The sequence below is a fragment of the Heliangelus exortis genome, chromosome 2 (genome assembly GCF_036169615.1).
Source record: "Heliangelus exortis chromosome 2, bHelExo1.hap1, whole genome shotgun sequence".
In the NCBI taxonomy this organism is placed as follows: domain Eukaryota; kingdom Metazoa; phylum Chordata; class Aves; order Apodiformes; family Trochilidae; genus Heliangelus; species Heliangelus exortis.
In genome coordinates this window covers 137,928,717-137,945,757 of record NC_092423.1, presented here as the reverse complement: position 1 = coordinate 137,945,757, position 17,041 = coordinate 137,928,717, and the positions used below count along the sequence as shown (strand labels likewise).

At 36.4% G+C, this 17,041-nt stretch overlaps 1 protein-coding gene across 6 annotated transcripts in view; it reads right to left on the bottom strand.

The window, feature by feature from the left end:
* Positions 1-17,041, bottom strand: part of COL14A1 (collagen type XIV alpha 1 chain) — a 112,627-nt gene that overhangs the window by 49,850 nt on the left and 45,736 nt on the right. For 3 of the 6 annotated variants that reach the window (XM_071738282.1, XM_071738284.1, XM_071738285.1), the window contains 10 exons: positions 16,381-16,520; positions 15,337-15,463; positions 13,490-13,629; positions 10,496-10,628; positions 9,316-9,384; positions 8,369-8,520; positions 4,821-4,950; positions 3,680-3,802; positions 2,152-2,301; positions 1,330-1,446 (listed from right to left, as the gene is read on the bottom strand). In XM_071738282.1, coding sequence (XP_071594383.1) covers positions 1,330-1,446; positions 2,152-2,301; positions 3,680-3,802; positions 4,821-4,950; positions 8,369-8,520; positions 9,316-9,384; positions 10,496-10,628; positions 13,490-13,629; positions 15,337-15,463; positions 16,381-16,520 — 1,281 coding nt within the window. The remainder of the gene's footprint in view (positions 1-1,329; positions 1,447-2,151; positions 2,302-3,679; positions 3,803-4,820; positions 4,951-8,368; positions 8,521-9,315; positions 9,385-10,495; positions 10,629-13,489; positions 13,630-15,336; positions 15,464-16,380; positions 16,521-17,041) is intronic. The other 3 variants (XM_071738283.1, XM_071738286.1, XM_071738287.1) reach the window with 1 other exon arrangement.

Below are 17,041 nucleotides of genomic sequence, written 5' to 3'. Positions count from 1 at the left end.
GAGGCTGGACTAGATATTGTATGCCAGGTTCCAATAGTCACTATTTAACAGTTTGGTTAAAGAATAGTGTTGGTGTTGAAAGGGTTCTGAAACTAGTTCTGCTAAATTCTGAACTGGAAAACATATTGACAGTGGAAAAAGCCCCAGGTATTTGAAATAGCATACTTTAATAATAAGAAAGCCTTCAGCACAATTCCCTACCTGGAGTAAAAAGAAGCAAATGATCTCAGATTTTACAGAATATATGCAAAAAATGTGAAACAACCATTCACTGCCAAGGAAAAAACACCTGATGCTTATCAGGAGCTGTTATATTGTATAAAAATAATTGATAGCTTCCTGAATGAGACACATACACAATCTGACAATCATAACTCTTCATGATAGATATTAATAAGAAATAATTGCTCACACTTTATCTTGTTCTTGTTCACATTTAGGCTCTTTTAGTTTAGTTGGAACAATTTTGGCAATTCTATATGATGCAAACAGAACATTGGCTAGTTCCCAGATGAGAAAGAAATCTGTCCTGTCTTGTGCCAGCCAATATCTCTGCTTTCTGAACAGCTTGTCTGTGTTCCAGGCACTCAAATAAACTGTATTATCATCCATTTGCCATTTCACAGTAAGGTCATTATTTTTTTCAACCAAGTTTGTATTATTTTTCATTATATCTTTGACAGATCCCATTAAATGTTATTAACTGTACTTCTCTCAAGTTATCCAAGCTTTTTATTTGTCACCATTCAAAAGATCACTGATGTATACTGGGGATAAGAGTCAGTCTGCACAAACAGAGACTTCTCTGTAACCTCTTCTGGCTACAGCTGAGAATCAGTGAGATGGAAGAGGTTGTAATTCACCTTCCACAAAGTCAGTCCTAAATGTATCAAGGCACCATGTGTTGCCACATAAAAATATCTCATGTTTATCCTGAGGAGAAGCACTATTACAAGCTATAATTAAGTATCAACAGAATGAGGACAAAACTGGATGCAGTTCTGACTCTGTGAGCACAGTCTGGATTCAATCAGAGCTTTACCTACTATTCCACCTTCTTCTCATGTCCATCCTAATCATACAGAGCTACCACTGATGACTTATTTACAGTCAGAGATGCATTCAGTTCATCCTTTATCCATCTTCTGTCCCCCACACCAGTGAAAAACTCAGGTAATTACATATATTGAATGTGTACACAACTCACTTCTGTCCATCATTTCCAGTATTCCAGGAGCCATCCTACATCTCTGAATGCATACAATTTCTTGACTCATGCAATTCAATTCTTTGTGTTTGGCTGTAGCTGCAGATCAAAAGATAACTTACCCACAAGAGATTCTATAACTACTCTATATGCAGTAGCATGGCTGTGAAGCTGCCACTGAGCACAGAGACTGGTCATGCGAACTTGATAGGTATCCAAATTTGTTACTCCCAGGTACACTGAAAATTAAATACCAAAAAAAAAAAAGAAAAAAGAAAAAAGAAAAAAGAAAAAAATAGATTTAGTCCTCTAATAAGACATACAAGAAAAAAAAAATACAGAATTATAGTGAAACACTATGCTAATTAACTTTTAATAAATAATTTCAAACCCTGCTTAGAAAATTATGTCAAAAACCCTAAAACAAAAGGGAAGGGAAAAAAAAAGTAAATCTTTAGATCAAAAGTTTGGAATGTCAGTTGATTTAGTTAAAACTGAATAATGAACAGTTAAAAATTCAGTAACTACAAATAAATGTAAAAATCATTTCAGCAGCAAAACATCTGTCAATATGTAATTTAAAACATCTTTAGAAATATTAGGACTAAATCAGATCATATCTACAGAACTAGAAAACAAAAAGACTTAATATGTATCCATTGAGAAGATTTACATCTATTACTAGGCAAAAAAATTTGCACAATAAGTAGTAGCATCTGCTTTATGACCTGTCTTTCTAACAAACAGCTGAGGATTTTAAAGCTTGATATGTTCTGAAGGAAAGAAGGAAAAAAAAAAATAAAAAAGATGCTTTCATTTCAGGAAAACAATTTTCACACAAATGAGAAAGTCTTCCACAAAAAAGTTCATTCAAGGAGCTGCACAAAGCCATAGTTTTAGAGAAAACAGCCTGTAATATGTGAACAGCATGAAATCATTCTTACAGGTTTTGGCTACGCCTGTTAGGGCATCACTGAAGCCTGTTGAGTATGAAGCAAATACTTTAACACTGTACTCTGTTCCACTGAAGAGATTTAGAACGAGAATGGTATTAATATCATCCCCTACAAAGGTCTCCAAAGACGGACCAGGAACTGCAAAAAAATGACAAAATTTAGATTTAAAGAATAGTTTTTGGATAATCATTTTCTCATCCATTCAATCAGCATGTTAGTAACAACAAATCTCAAGACACATCCAAAATTACAAGTGTTCCTAAAGTTACAGCTACATTTTTTTCAACCATACACAAAACCAAAGACACTCCTATTGGCCCTTGCATGGACAGAAGCCATAACACACTTGGAACATTCAGCAGTGGGATTCATTAGGGCAGGGCTAGACACTGGCATCTGTTAAGACCCTTTTATTCTGCCTCAGTGACTTATTACTGCCCTAAATAGGCAGCCAAAGATCTCCACAGTTTGATGGTGTGCCAGGACCAACAGGGGGGACAGCAGATGCCAGCCAGAAGTACAGTTCCTAAGGGGTTCTTATACAACAGCATCATTTAACACTGTGCAAAAAGGATAATGAAAATAGAAAAGAATAAAATTTGCCCAAATCAGAACTGCAAACAGCTCCTTTGTCACCTCTCAGTTATTCTGTATGCACTTCACAAACCAGGCAACAGTATTGTCTTTGGACAGTATTCTAGTACCTCAATAGCTATTCATTTGGGTTTCACTCTTTAAACTTTACTTTTTAAAATAAATTTGAAGACGTGTGAGTGCCTTTTCTAACTGCATTGTGCAGATGGGAAAAGGATGCAGAACAGACAAAATGGGCAATGAAAAGGGAGGTGTAGAAAGTCAAGTAAACAAAAGCTTTATTTGCATTGTGAGGGGAAGCAAGGTGAACAGGAGAACACAGAGGAGAGGAGCAGGCAGAGTGCAAAAGTAGTCTCTGAAATAAATAGGAAGAGTCATGGTAAAATTACATAAAATTACTGAAAACATGGATTTGATGAGCCTTAAACGGCAAGAGTGTGGGCAGTCAGATTGCTGCCTAAACGGGAAAGGGTAGAAAAGATGGAGATGGGATCTCTTCTGAACCAAAAAGGAAGATGGTGATTGGAAACACAAAATTTGCAACATTGGAAATTTTTATTACAACTAAACAGTTTCCCAGTGAGGGTAGTCAAAAACTGGAACAGATATTTAGGGAGGTTTTGAAACCTCCATCCTTAAAGATACTACAAACACAACCAGACAAGGTCCAGTAAAACCTCTTCCAAGTTGGTCCTGTTTTGATCAGGGAGTTGGGCCAGATAAACTCCAAAAATCACTTCCAACCTGTGTGACTCTGTAGCTATGAAATTTTCATAATAAAAATTTGACACACTAAGTTAATAGCACTTTCAAGGCTGTAACTGCAACTGTTAGATGAAGTACAAAATTCATCAAAATATGTTATCAAGAGACTGTACAGTCAAAAACAAATGACCAAACAAAAAACAGTTTAAAAACTCACTGTTGACAGGTTTGTAGACTATTCTGTAACCCATGGTGGGTGATGGAGGGGCATCCCAGCTGATGCGTATTCTGTTGTACCATTCATCCGAGACACGTAAATTTCTAGGGGCAGACAGGGGTACTAAAAGGAAATAAAACTGAATTTTAAGAAGTTTCTCTCATACAAGCACATGCACAAAACTCAAGACACAGACATGTAATAGTGCAATACCCAGCACTCTCAGATTTACAGGTAAAATTGTCAGGATGAAAGCCTTTAATCAAATTCATCCTTGGCATTACTTCAGTGGATTAATATTGATATATTTAAGAAAGTTATACCAACTTAAAGTAAGGGTTAATTAGAAACTTTTTTCAGCATACAATCAATCTTCAAATTAATTCCCAACTTTGTCCCTGAGACAATTTAGAGATAATTATCTTTGATTTATAGTTCCTTTCAAACCAAGTGCACTGAAGTTTTGAATGTATAAATCATGCTCTTGTGAACATTTAATGCTTTGAAATGGAATCAAAGGAATTATTTGCTAGTGATTTAAGTGACTACACAAATAGCAGTTCAATTTGGCAGAAACTATGTAAAATAGAAAAATAATTTTAAAAAACTACTATCATGACTAAAAGAGCACTTTGAGACCCTTTTTTTTACCAATACAGTAGAGAGGGAATTTAAGGTACAGCTGAGTAACCTTTTCATACTTCAAAACTCTAGAGATAATGCATTGACTTTTTATAAAAAGTTCAGCATAATTTCTAATGACCTTTAGGAAGTAATGAATTAACAGAAAAGAAAATTTAGCAGTACAATGGTTGGTTTCATACTAGCTTAGCAAGCACTGTTTAATTTATTTTCTGCATTAGTTGGCTTGTCCTTAGAAGGATTTAACTACTTTATTACTCAGAAACTTTCTGGAAACTCATAGTATTTGAATATAAAATACAATTCATCAATTAGAAGCAACTTACTGTTTATAAATCAATGAACTGAGATTAATCTAAATCTCAAGTCACGTAATTCATGAAAATTAAGCCCACATGTATATTAAAAAATATTTCCACAGCCAACGAAAAAAGTCCAAAAGAGTGAGCCTTTCTTCAGGCAATTCCTGGCCAAAGTCAAGCAGAAAGTTTGTACTTACAAGTTTTGCCTGGAGCTGAAACACTGACTCCTTCCCCATCGGAATAGATGGGAGTGATGGTAATTTTGTACTCTGTATCAGAGAGCAGGGGCTGAAGCAAAAGTGTGTTTTGCCTCCCAGGCACCATTACCTGGACAGACAGAAAAACAGAAACAGTCAAGCTCAATGACCAGTTACAAAAGCTTTTTGTATTTTACATGATCTGTGGCATCACCTTCCTCTAGTATTTCTTCATAACTTGCATTTTTAAATATTTCTGATGTTCAATGGTAAAAGAAAATTATTGCATTATCTACTCTTTTAGCACATCTACTAGTTACACCTGATTATCATAAAGGGGAGAATGTGCCTCTAGGATAACACAATTTTATGTTAAACCTATGAGCCACTACAGCTCCATAAAAACCACTGGTGCTGTATGGATGGTTACTTCTTAAAGAATTTTACTGTAGAGACAAAATAATTGCTCTTATTGTGTTTATTATGACTGTTTAAGGCCATGTCCATTCATGAAATTTGATTGTTACATTCTCTGGGGCCGGAAATTCTTTCCCTTACTATCACAATAGTGCTGGTAGAGGTACCCAAGCAATGCCTTGCAATCTTTTAACTTCTCAGTAAAATATTAATCTCAGAGAGTCTCTACAGTCTGAGTGGGAACTGTCCATCATATGGAGTGGATGTGTTAAAAAAAAACAAAGAAACAAAGAAAAAAAAAACCCCAAGGTGTTTTCTGCCCAAAACTGTACTCTGAAATGATGTTGTTGGAAGCAAGAGTCCCAGGGTCCAACATCAAATTTTGACTCTCCCTGGCCCATTTCCATTGTGTGAATCTAACAACTGAGCCAGCAAGAAGTTGAGAGACCCAAAAGCCCTTTAAACTCAAACTGAAAAAGCAGAAACTGAGCCTAAAAGTGTTTTGCTCTTTCAATGAAGACTGATGCATGTGGTGGTGGTAGAGTAAAATTTTCTGAAGCATATACTTGGAAAAGAAAGCTCTCACCAGTTTAACACTCCAGAACACATTCAAACTACTGTAAAAGGTAATGGTTTTAAGCTGGAAGAGTGTAGATTTAGATTAGATCTGAGGGAGAAATTCCTCAGTGTGAGGGTGGTGAGGCACTGACATGGGTTGCACAGGGAGGTTGCGGATGCTCCATCCTTGGAAGAGTTGAAGGCCAGGTTAGATGGGGCTTTGAGCAACCTGGTCTAATGGGAGGTGTCCCTTCCCATGCAGGGGAGTTGGAACTGGGTGATGTTTAAGGTCCCTTCCAACTCAAATCATTCTATGATTCTATGATACTTGTAATTTTGACAAGTGATACACAGAAATAAATTATATACTCCAAACACAAAAACCAAGCTCCTTAAAAAGGAACAACCAACTCATTTGATGTTTTAGGAGGGGGGATGCAAGCATAACACTGAGAACTCTCCCTTTTCCACATGTGCACATCAGAGATCTCCTACAGAACAATATTCACAGTGAGAAACCTTACTGGCTCTAAGGCATTAAAAAAAATGTGATCTTTCCAGTACGAAGAGCACACCCAAGAAAATACATGCAGATTAGGGCTTGACCTGTGTGCTGAAAAGTAGATACTACATCTCCTGGACCCAAACTTTCAGCCAATTGCACCAAGGATTTAAAATCTTATCAATATTTTTAATGAAAGGGAGGAGTAATTAAAATTTGTATCACTGAAATCAGAGCCAAAAAGACTCAAGCATTCGCCACAGAATGGTGGATTCCACAAAAAATTTAGGTTCTGATTAAGGGATATAGTTAAGCTTATAAACATTCCCCTCAAAAATGTCTGTGTCATTTTATTGACATCTCTGTTGCACCTCTCAGGTGTTAAAGTGTACTTAACATTAAGTATAATCTTACATCATTCCTTATTCAGTAAAGTATCTATACATCTGATTAATATCAAAGATGAAACATGTGGTTATTCTGTTTGCTGAATTGTGACCAATGATAATAAAACTCAAGATTGTACTTAAAATTAACTTGCAGAATTAGAGACAAGATACCTATTTACTCTTACAATTTTATTATTTTTCTTTTATGAGCTTTTGATGCAACTCTAGTAGCCTTCTGATAACCAGAATTTTAATACCTTTCCTACAGTTTAAATTTCCTTTTAAAACAATACTCATTGAATGCTAAACAGAACAACATTTGTATCATCTAACTGAATTTGATTAAGCTTTCCAGAGCCAAAACAGTAAATCTGGGATCTGAATTTCAGAAACTTTGGGTTATTGTCAAAACAGTACAATTTATACCATTATGCTCTGCAAGATTTCCACTGTATTATATACTGTCTTATATAGTTCAGGTAAATTCATAAAGCATGTTTTCCAGTCCAAAAAGAAATGCAATGAAAGTTCATTTTCATATTGTTGTTGAAAGAGATGGCTAAAAAGTATTTTTCTATCAAGGTCTCATAAAAGATGAAAGAAACCAAAAATGAAAAAAGACTGACTCACATTTTCCTAGAAAAAAGGATATTCAACTAAGTCCTTTTGATAATTTTTATTGATATATTCTTATATAGGGCTAAAAATGTCAGCTGCTAGACATCAAATAGAACATCCCACATTTCTGATATAACTGTTCTATGAACAGAAGTGAGTCACATGACAGACACAGAAGGAGAATGATATGGGGAATATTTTTGCATTCTGAGCTATTTAGTAAGAAAATAACCTTGGACTATACAATTTAATCTCCTAGATATACCTACACAGAGCAATTTTTACACAATTCCTCAACTGTTCAAAAAAAAGAAAAAAAATTAATAAAGGCACACAACCTCTCCAGCTAGGTGCTTCTCCTTTTTTATTTTTTACTATGTGCACAAAAGAAGACAGGTAGTCCTCTTCATTCTTTCAAATATTTTCCAAAATCTTGATCACCAGAAAGTTTTTCTGTGCAAAGACACTTTTTCAATTTTGATCATCATGTGGTATCAGAAAAATAACAAATATTCTAAGGCACTGATTACAAAGTTCTGTCCTTATTACAACAGATACAGGTTAACGAGCGGTATGAAAACTTTGCATTTGAACTGTAATTACATTGCTTTAGTCCAAAATGGATGTTGAGGGAAGAAGCAAAATTGCTGAAGGAAAAAAAAAATTACATAAGGTTGTTCTGTACAAACATTTAAGAGTTGCTACAACACAATCTCTGAATATAAAGAAGCCTAAAAGTGAAAATTTCCAAAACAAAACCTAAACAAAACCCTCCACAAACTTAGATGAATTTTTAAAATACAGGAAAAAAAGGGGACAAGCAACTGGTCCTTTAACTATGACCTCTTTAAACACCTGTGTGACTGTGCCTTGCTCTAGCATTTACCTGCCTTCAGTGCAGCAGATGCTACATGACTAAAACTTTGAAATTCAATCTCCCAGTAATATCAAACATGAAACTTTTACTATAGCAACAGAAATGTTATATAAGGAGAGACTATAGCTCAGCAATTATTAAATGAGCTTTTCAAGTTTACAAAGCAATTCAGGAAACCCATACAGACCATTCTTACCGCTTCCTCAGCACGGTCACCTTTGGCAGTGAGATAGGTCACTCTGAACTGCTGAATATTGTAATCTGTAATGTCCCATATCACCCTCAGACTTGATGTTGTTTCATCATCTACAACAAGGTTTCTGATTCCTGTTCGAAAAACTGAAGCCCAAAAAAATTTAATTAATTTTTACCAACTCCATTTTTAGATTTAAAGTTGTGCTAATTATCACCAGGTAGCTGCAGATTCTATTGAAATCACAGTGTGTCTACAGATCCATGGTGGGACAAACTCATACACTTGAATCATATCTGGGCTTAATAACTTTAAAATTGTAAACATTTAATAAAACAATCCTATATACTGTCATTAAAATATATCACCCCATTAATTTTGCTCATATTACTGAGCTTACAGACCATTAGAATAATCAAAACTTCAATGCAGCTAGAATGCTACAGAAGAGAAATAATCCACAAATCTGATCCTACTCAGTTTTCTAATTCCAGCTAAAATAAACAGAACCCTCAAAACTAAAAATTCTGAAGAGTTTCCAAGCTCATATTTATAAAGTGAAAGAGAAAATTGAGCTGAATGTTTCAAATTAGTCTCTGTATCCCTAATATCACTGCTAACATTCAGTGTCCCTACACTATGTTATAGGTTGGCTCCTCATCCACATAAGGCACATGTGGGAAGCTGACCAAAGGCAGAAGGGTGGTGCAGGAGCATGGTAGTGTGCACCTCTCAGTGGTGATGTCCCTTGCCTGGGATTCTGGGATCTACATTTCAAGGTCTGTCATGGCAAGCCTGCTGTCTGCATGGACCATCTGGAACTGAGGCTATCACTTTTGCTTTAATATCACAGCTCTCTGCCCCTAGATGTATGTATGCCTTAGCCTCCTGCATATTGGTATATAAATAGGTTTAAACTTGTTGATTATTATTCTGTTTACCTGCTGTGGTGGGCTTTACCATGGTACTGGTAGTAGTCACTGTGGTAGGCATTGCAGTAGTTCTTGCCACTGAAAAACAATACTCAGCTCACTAACAATTCAACAAGACATAGAATTCACAGTATTTATCTTGCATTTCCAACCCTGACAATGAAACTATGTGCTCACACCTACAGGTATCCCACACGCTTCAGGCATTTCAGAGAACAGAAGGGAACTATTCATTTCTTGTACTTTAGGCACAAATATTTGCAGGATTAGCACTCTGATCTACTGATAAGATTCAATTATAAACTCTACAGTTAAATAAGAATGTATGCAGTTGCCCACATTTGTTATGGCTGAAGTATGCATAAGATCTTCCACTTTGTCCATTCGTTAAGATTGGTCATAAGATCAATTGCATTGTGGGCTATTTAAAGATATTCCACTCCTGTCCAAACCAAAACCAGCAACACTGGACAATACCAGCATCACTGGGATGGGTAGCAGCTCCTTGTCTTAAGGGGAGGTTCAAGATTAAGCCTGCAATTAAATTACTAACAATCAAATATATTTTTGAATTTACAAATGAAAAATAAGTTTACTTAACCAAGCCACTACACATAAAAAGAGAATGGATATGGCCATCTAGCTGAAATGCTGACCATGAAATGCTGTTTTGATTATTAACTATAAAATATACTGTACATAATTTTTAAGTTTTATCTTTGTTACCTCCACGTTAATGTCACAGGATGCCTGGGTAAGTTTTTTGGATTGCTATTTCAGCGATGAGTGAATTTACCTCTGGTGACCATAAATTAAATAATTAAGAAAAAGGGTATACTGCAAATGCCAAACAAATTAAATTCTTCCAGCCCCCCTCCTCATAATCTAGTATCTCTCCTCATGAGGAACTTGGGTCAAAGACTAAATACTGAAATGTAGGATGGAAGAGTATCTTCCAGATTCAAAGGTTATTAATATCAAAGTTCAGATAAGGAGTCAAACCATCATTTTCATTTAGTGCCATCTACCACATAATATCAAATAAGAAAAGCAAAAACTTCAGTCAGTGCTGAACCACCACATTCCCCAATATTACAGCTATCCAAAGATGAACTATATTTTAAATATAAGACATATGCATTAAATTTAAAAAACCTAAAGACTGATAAAAATCAAGAGTTTGTCTTACGTGTAGATCCAAGAATAGAAACAACTTCACTTTCACTGTCATCATCAAAAACTGCCAGCAAAGAAACTTCATATTCTGTGTTGGGTAACAAGCCCTCAATAACATGAGTGTCTGTATCTCCATTTATGACAATCTAATTAACACAACAAGATTGAAAAAAATCATTTTGCTTAATTTATATGACTTGACTGAAATAAAAGAAGGAAAATGGATTATCCCTTAAAATAAATAAAACTTACACTCAGATTTGCCCAAATTATTTATTAGCTAAGTTGAAATAAAAACTATCACAGACAACATTTGAAAGAAAAAAACCTGTGAAAAATACTTACAAACGTATTCATCACTTTCTGGCTGGCTTGATAATTCTAATGGATGATCTTATACTTTCATCCACAAGTAATTAATTGCTAAAGCTAACCATAGGCATTCCCTTTGAAAAAAATCACTAAAACTCAAAATATTCATCAATAAAAAACCTCAAAATATTCATCAATAAAAGCAACATAATGGAACAGATTAACTTTCATTCATATTTCTACCATTCAAGCACTGTTATGACAAATGTACTCTGCATCTCCACAGCCTTACAAAATGCTGTTTTTATAGAAAAATTATAATCAGTTTTATGGTTCCACAAATCTGAATGCAACTGGAAGGAACGTTTGATGAAGACTTGGGGACCAGGGGTGATTTTCTGATGAGCAGTTTGCTATATGGTGTAATGTTTTAAATAGAAATTTTCCTTATTTATATCTAGGACAGCAGCAGAAGATTCACATGTGCAGTGTTAACTGCAAGCAGAAGGTAGAAGGTAACTCTTCAGATTTTTGTGTGGTTTAATTATTTAATTAGAAGGGATCAACAGATGGGCAGGGGCTGGAGCTAAAGCAAATGTAAAGAGTGCAAGGAGCCTGAGCAGTAACTCTGGTGAAATGGACTGACTGGTTTTGGGAACAGTTTTCAGGTTATGCAGACAGATACTACAATAACACAACCCTTCTCTAGGATAACACTGGCAAGTTTTTAGAGGTGGCCACTGTATACACAGAATTAAAGTAATGGAACTTGTAACAGAAACCAATAGACGTTTGCTTCATAAAAGCTACTAAAGCAGTTAGCAGAAACAGTGAACTACACTTTATTCATTTCATTACAGGAGATCTCCTGAGCTGGTCCTGGAGAAGAGAGACCCATGAAACAATCACAATGCTGCTACAGAAAACAAAAGCAGAAAGAAATTAGATGGGGCCATGTCTTCTACAACTATCAAATAATGAATTCGGCACCTCAGACCACATGCTTTCTGGCACAGATTTTCTTGGGAAAATTTGAGAAAAAAACTTGACTGAGTATAGCTATATACTAAGCTATAACTAAGCCATCCTTCCCAGTACAAGTATAATGGCATGCATTCTCTACTCTAACCTAGAAATAAAAAGTCACTCTTAGATTTATTCTGGCTCTAACAGCCTGCTAAATGCTCCTCACTCATCAGCAGTGTGGGTGAAGCAATCAGAGAGCTGTGTAATTCTCACCACCACCCCCTAACCCCACTCAGTTAATTGGCAAGTTGGGTCTTGGGAGAAAGACAGAGGGAGTACACGTCCTTTCTCTGCATGACTGATCACTTAGCTGGGAAAGCAGCTTAAAGAGGCAATAGCCTGGAGGTATTGTGCTGTCCTAGGCCCAAGCCCATTAGAGAGGTCATGCAAGGAGAATGAGAAAGCAGCTCCAGTATTTTTAATATTTCAACATCCTAAAATATTAGAGCCTCCAGCAGTTCTTAGTGACTACAATGAACAAGTGGAACTTTAAACGTTCAACTATTTCTTGATCATTTATTCTCATACTCAAAGAACACAGAATAATAAATCTCACTTAAAAATGCACATAGCTTAAAGGGACTTGCTGACAGCTCCACACTGGAACTTAAACAGAAACAAATCAGTTCATCTATTTCAGGAAAAAATGCTAGGGGATGACCTCTTGCATCCACTCACTCATCTGCCAACTCTTTTTCCCTGCTCAGTCCTTTCTTGCATGACTACCTCTCATTAGGTGAAACGGAGGAAAGAATCAGGCAAAGCTAAATTTGCAGAAAAAATGCCACATAACCTAAAGCTGGAACAACTCCTTTCCACCCTAATGGATGACAAAATGATGCCTGAAACCCAGGGCCAGGTGTGAAATGTCATCTTCCCCACTGAGTTCTGTACCCAGATAAACAGCAGCTGTGGCCCCTTTTCACAGTGCTGATGCCAAGACAGCAAGTTTTTTGACAGAGACATTCAAGATTGCAGAGTACAAAAGGAACCAAAAGAATGAGCAAATAAACAAAGGAAAAGAGGAAATGAGATAGATGATGAAAAGTGAAAATTTGGGATAGGGAGAGAAAGTATCTGTTACAAAATACTTGGAAAAAGAACAAAGCAGGAAAAGGTAAAAGGATGGAAAAATACTAAAAAATTCAGACTGCTAAAAATGGAACCATGGAGAAGACACATGAAAGCCTAGAGCAAAAAATATAGCAGTGGAGGAAAAATTAGTAAAAAGCGTAAAGATGAAAAAAGGTACAAGGTAACAAATTAATTATGTGTAAACTTTTCCTTTTGTGATTTTATTTAACAGGCAATTTTACTGTGGGCAGCACATTAAACACACGTGGAGCCTTATGTGAGGATACCACTGCTCTGGTTCAGCTACTGTCAATTTCACAGCAAAGAAACATGAGACATGAAACTCAGCAGCTGGCACATTACAGATTACATTGAGCAGTCACACCAGATCTCATTTCCTCACTTCCTCTTCAACAAGAAACTGGACTAACATGTTGATTTTAGCTTTAGCTTTTAGTTTAGATTTTAGCTTTGCAGTGGGAGACATTTTTCTGTAACTCAACTGCTATATATGTGACAAAAGTTGTAGCATAGTTGTCCTCAGAATGGAATTGTCTCTTCCATTTCACACGCTAGGAAAGTCAATGCAACTTACCTCTTCAGATTCCCCTCCATCCAAAGGAATCCATGCCAGCCTGTAAAAAGCAATATTGGAGGAGGTAGGCTTCCAGCTTACTCTAAAACTATCTTCTGATGCTTCATCAATTTCCAAATGTTGAGGAGCTGGTACTCTTTCTGCAAAGTATTATGCAAATGAAAAGTGAGAGTAAATTATTCTCTGAGATTTGCATAGATGGCAACATCAAGCACAAACCATTTTACCTGCAGCTTCTTATAAAGAGCATGGGAGGTAGATAACAAAGGAACTAAAGATTCTTTGCACACTTACTTGTACTCAGTGAAGTTTTTTGTAGATGGAGGAAAGGAGTATGTACCATATATGCTCTTTATCTATTCTAACTGGACAAGCCTCCTTGTCCTCTCACCACTGAAGGAGCTCCATGCAATCCTTACCTCTTCTTTTCCTCTACCTCAAAGCAAAGTTCCAATTTCAGCCCTTTTCAGAGACTCTGTGTGATTTTCCAGTTGCAATTCACATGTAGATATATATGTCTGTTACTCTGTACATGTGTGTTCCTTCTCTTCCACCTCTTATTTCTCTTTCCTCCCTCAAACTCCTCTTTCCATTATGTTTGAAATCATTGGCCAAGTGTCATCAGTGATTTGTTTAATACACAACTTATCATAGAATCATAGAATCATAGAATCCTAGGGGTTGGAAGGGACCTCGAAAGATCATCTAGTCCAACCCCCCCTGCCAGAGCAGGGCCACCTAGAGTACATCGCCTAGGAACGTGTCCAGGCGGGTTTTGAATGTCTCCAGTGAAGGAGACTCCACAACCCCCCTGGGCAGCCTATTCCAGGGCTCTGTCACCCTTACAGTAAAAAAATTCTTTCTGATATTCAACTTGAACCTCCTATGCTCCAACTTACACCCATTACCCCTTGTCCTATCACTGGTCACCATAGAGAAAAGCCTAGCTCCATCTCCCTGACACTCACCCCTTACATATTTGAAAACATTGATGAGGTCACCCCTCAGTCTCCTTTTCTCCAAACTAAAGAGACCCAGCTCCCTCAGCCTTTCCTCATAAGGGAGATGCTCCACTCCCTTAATCATCTTAGTAGCTCTGCGCTGGACTCTTTCAAGCACTTCCCTGTCCTTCTTGAACTGAGGGGCCCAGAACTGGACACAATACTCCAGGTGTGGCCTCACCAATGCAGAATAGAGGGGGAGGAGAACCTCTCTTGACCTACTAACCACACCCTTTCTAATGCACCCCAGGATGCCATTGGCCTTCTTGGCCACAAGGGCACATTGCTGGCTCATGGTCATCCTCTTGTCTACAAGAGGATGTCTAACTTGCAGAACTAGTTACAGAAATAATAACTGTGCCAACAGACTACAGGAGTTTTAAATGTATTATATTTTCTCCTTTTGGTGTTCAAGTCCCTCTGTATGTATATAAAGTTCTATTCTTTATTGCCAGATAGTTCACTCATTAAATGTATGATTCAAAATTCATCACACTTTAGCTGGAGAGACAAATGTCATCACAACAAATGATGCTTCAGAAAACTGGGGAGACTAATATTTTACTCCTAATTGCAATAAAAGATGCTTTAAAATAGCTGATTGTGGAAAGACTTAAGACCTTATACACACAACCGTTTTCATGATGTGAAGAGATTACTCCCATGAGTAAGGATGCAACTGGCCCCATAATAAAGCAAAGTCAAAAACTCCAATGAAAATAACAGAAAGCATTCCATACATCTGAATTCACAGCCAGAGACACTTGGTGTTACTGATCCTACTTTCCAGTAGCAGGAGTATAAAAATTCTTCTTGGAAAGCCTTCAAAAGTTCAGCAATACTTACTTGTGGTAAAGCTGCCAGTAAGTGGCTCAGATTGTCCTTCATCATATAGGGAGAAAATAGCAACAGTATACTCTGTCAGGGATGTCAGACTTTTTAAAGTATGGGTTGAAACACGACCAACTTCCACCTAGAGAAAGCATATTTCTCAATAGATACTGTTCATACACTTTACATTATCAGTGTCTGATAGTCTGCTGGGTAGTAATGATACAGAAAGAGATCATGTAATTATTAGAGAATTTTTGTTAAATTATGAACAAGTATAAAGTCATAAAAGCTGACAAATTAATTAGACAAATTAGAGAAAAGTAAAATTTTGTTCGTGACAAACAAGGGAAAAAGAATATTTGGCCTTAGCAAGCTTAACTTCACTAGCTTAGGTATCAGCACTGAGTGTTCAGAAACCCATAAGGGGAAGGGACTGTGGGAGGGGATAGTAAATTGTGTCCTTTATCATGAATAATCATTGCATAATTTTTTGTGAAAAGTAATAAAACTAAATCAAAAGCAAAATATTGCATAAGTAAGTTATTAAATGCAAATGCCTATGTTAGAGCATGTTGGTAACACCTTCTCATTCTATTCAGACTAAATCCTGTTTCTAGGAAGTGAGTTTTCAATATATAGCTAAAGCAATAAATATTAAGAAAATGTGCCATTGGTCTTTTTGAATGAGCCTGGGTCCATGACATATGACACATTGAAAGACTTGTCATTTAGGATGAATCAAGACCAAATATTTCCATACCATATATTTAGTTGTGATCTTACACCTACAAACCGCTGCTCACTTCAGCCATTTCCTTCAGCTTATGCATGTCAGCAGTGACTGTCCTGGCATGTGAGTTCAGAGTACTGTCCCCCCCCACTTATGATCCAGTCCAAATGTATCACTGATACTAAACAAACTCTTCTATGCATTACATTTCAGAATTCTTCTGCTTAGAAGGTACCCCTTGTTTATAAAAGCGACCCTTAATAATTACAGAAGTTTGGGGAGGTTGGAGATTGGTTAAGACAAGAGAGATAATAATAATAATTTACCTCATTGGTTTCTGTGCCATCTGTTTTAACATACATGATGCGATAGCCATTTACATTTTTTGAAGCAGGATCCCATGTTAGTTTGGCACTACTGTGTCCAACATTGGAAAATCTCAAGTTTGCTGGTGGACTTAGAGGCACTTGAAAAGGGGAGAGGTAAAACCATGAAAGTGATTGCAGGTTTCAGATGTGAAATCTTTCATGTCTTGAAAATAAATGGCATGGTTTTAATTCAAAAATTTATATCACCAGTGTTTATATTAAAAGACCTTCATCAATGGAGCTACACAAGTACACAAAGGCAGATGAAACTGGTTAGCTCTTTACTGAAACAGCACCCAATCTTTAAGTGCATTTTAACTATACTGAAAAAGAAACTGTTATTGCTCATAGCAAATATAAAAGCAAGAACTAACCTACACAATACTCTCAATAAATTTGTCAATGTAAAGCAATTCAATTCAACTAGATTTTATCCCATATACATTTGTTTTCCATGAGTATCCCAGCAAGAACATTTCATGACAGTAGTATTTTGGCAAAAATCTTTCTGGATACTCAAAGTCCCTAACATAAGGGTAAGTTTTTCCAAAAGCATAACTAGCTCAGGAGATCTGCAAAGATGCTAATTTTTTTTTTTTTTTTTTTTTTTTTTACCTCT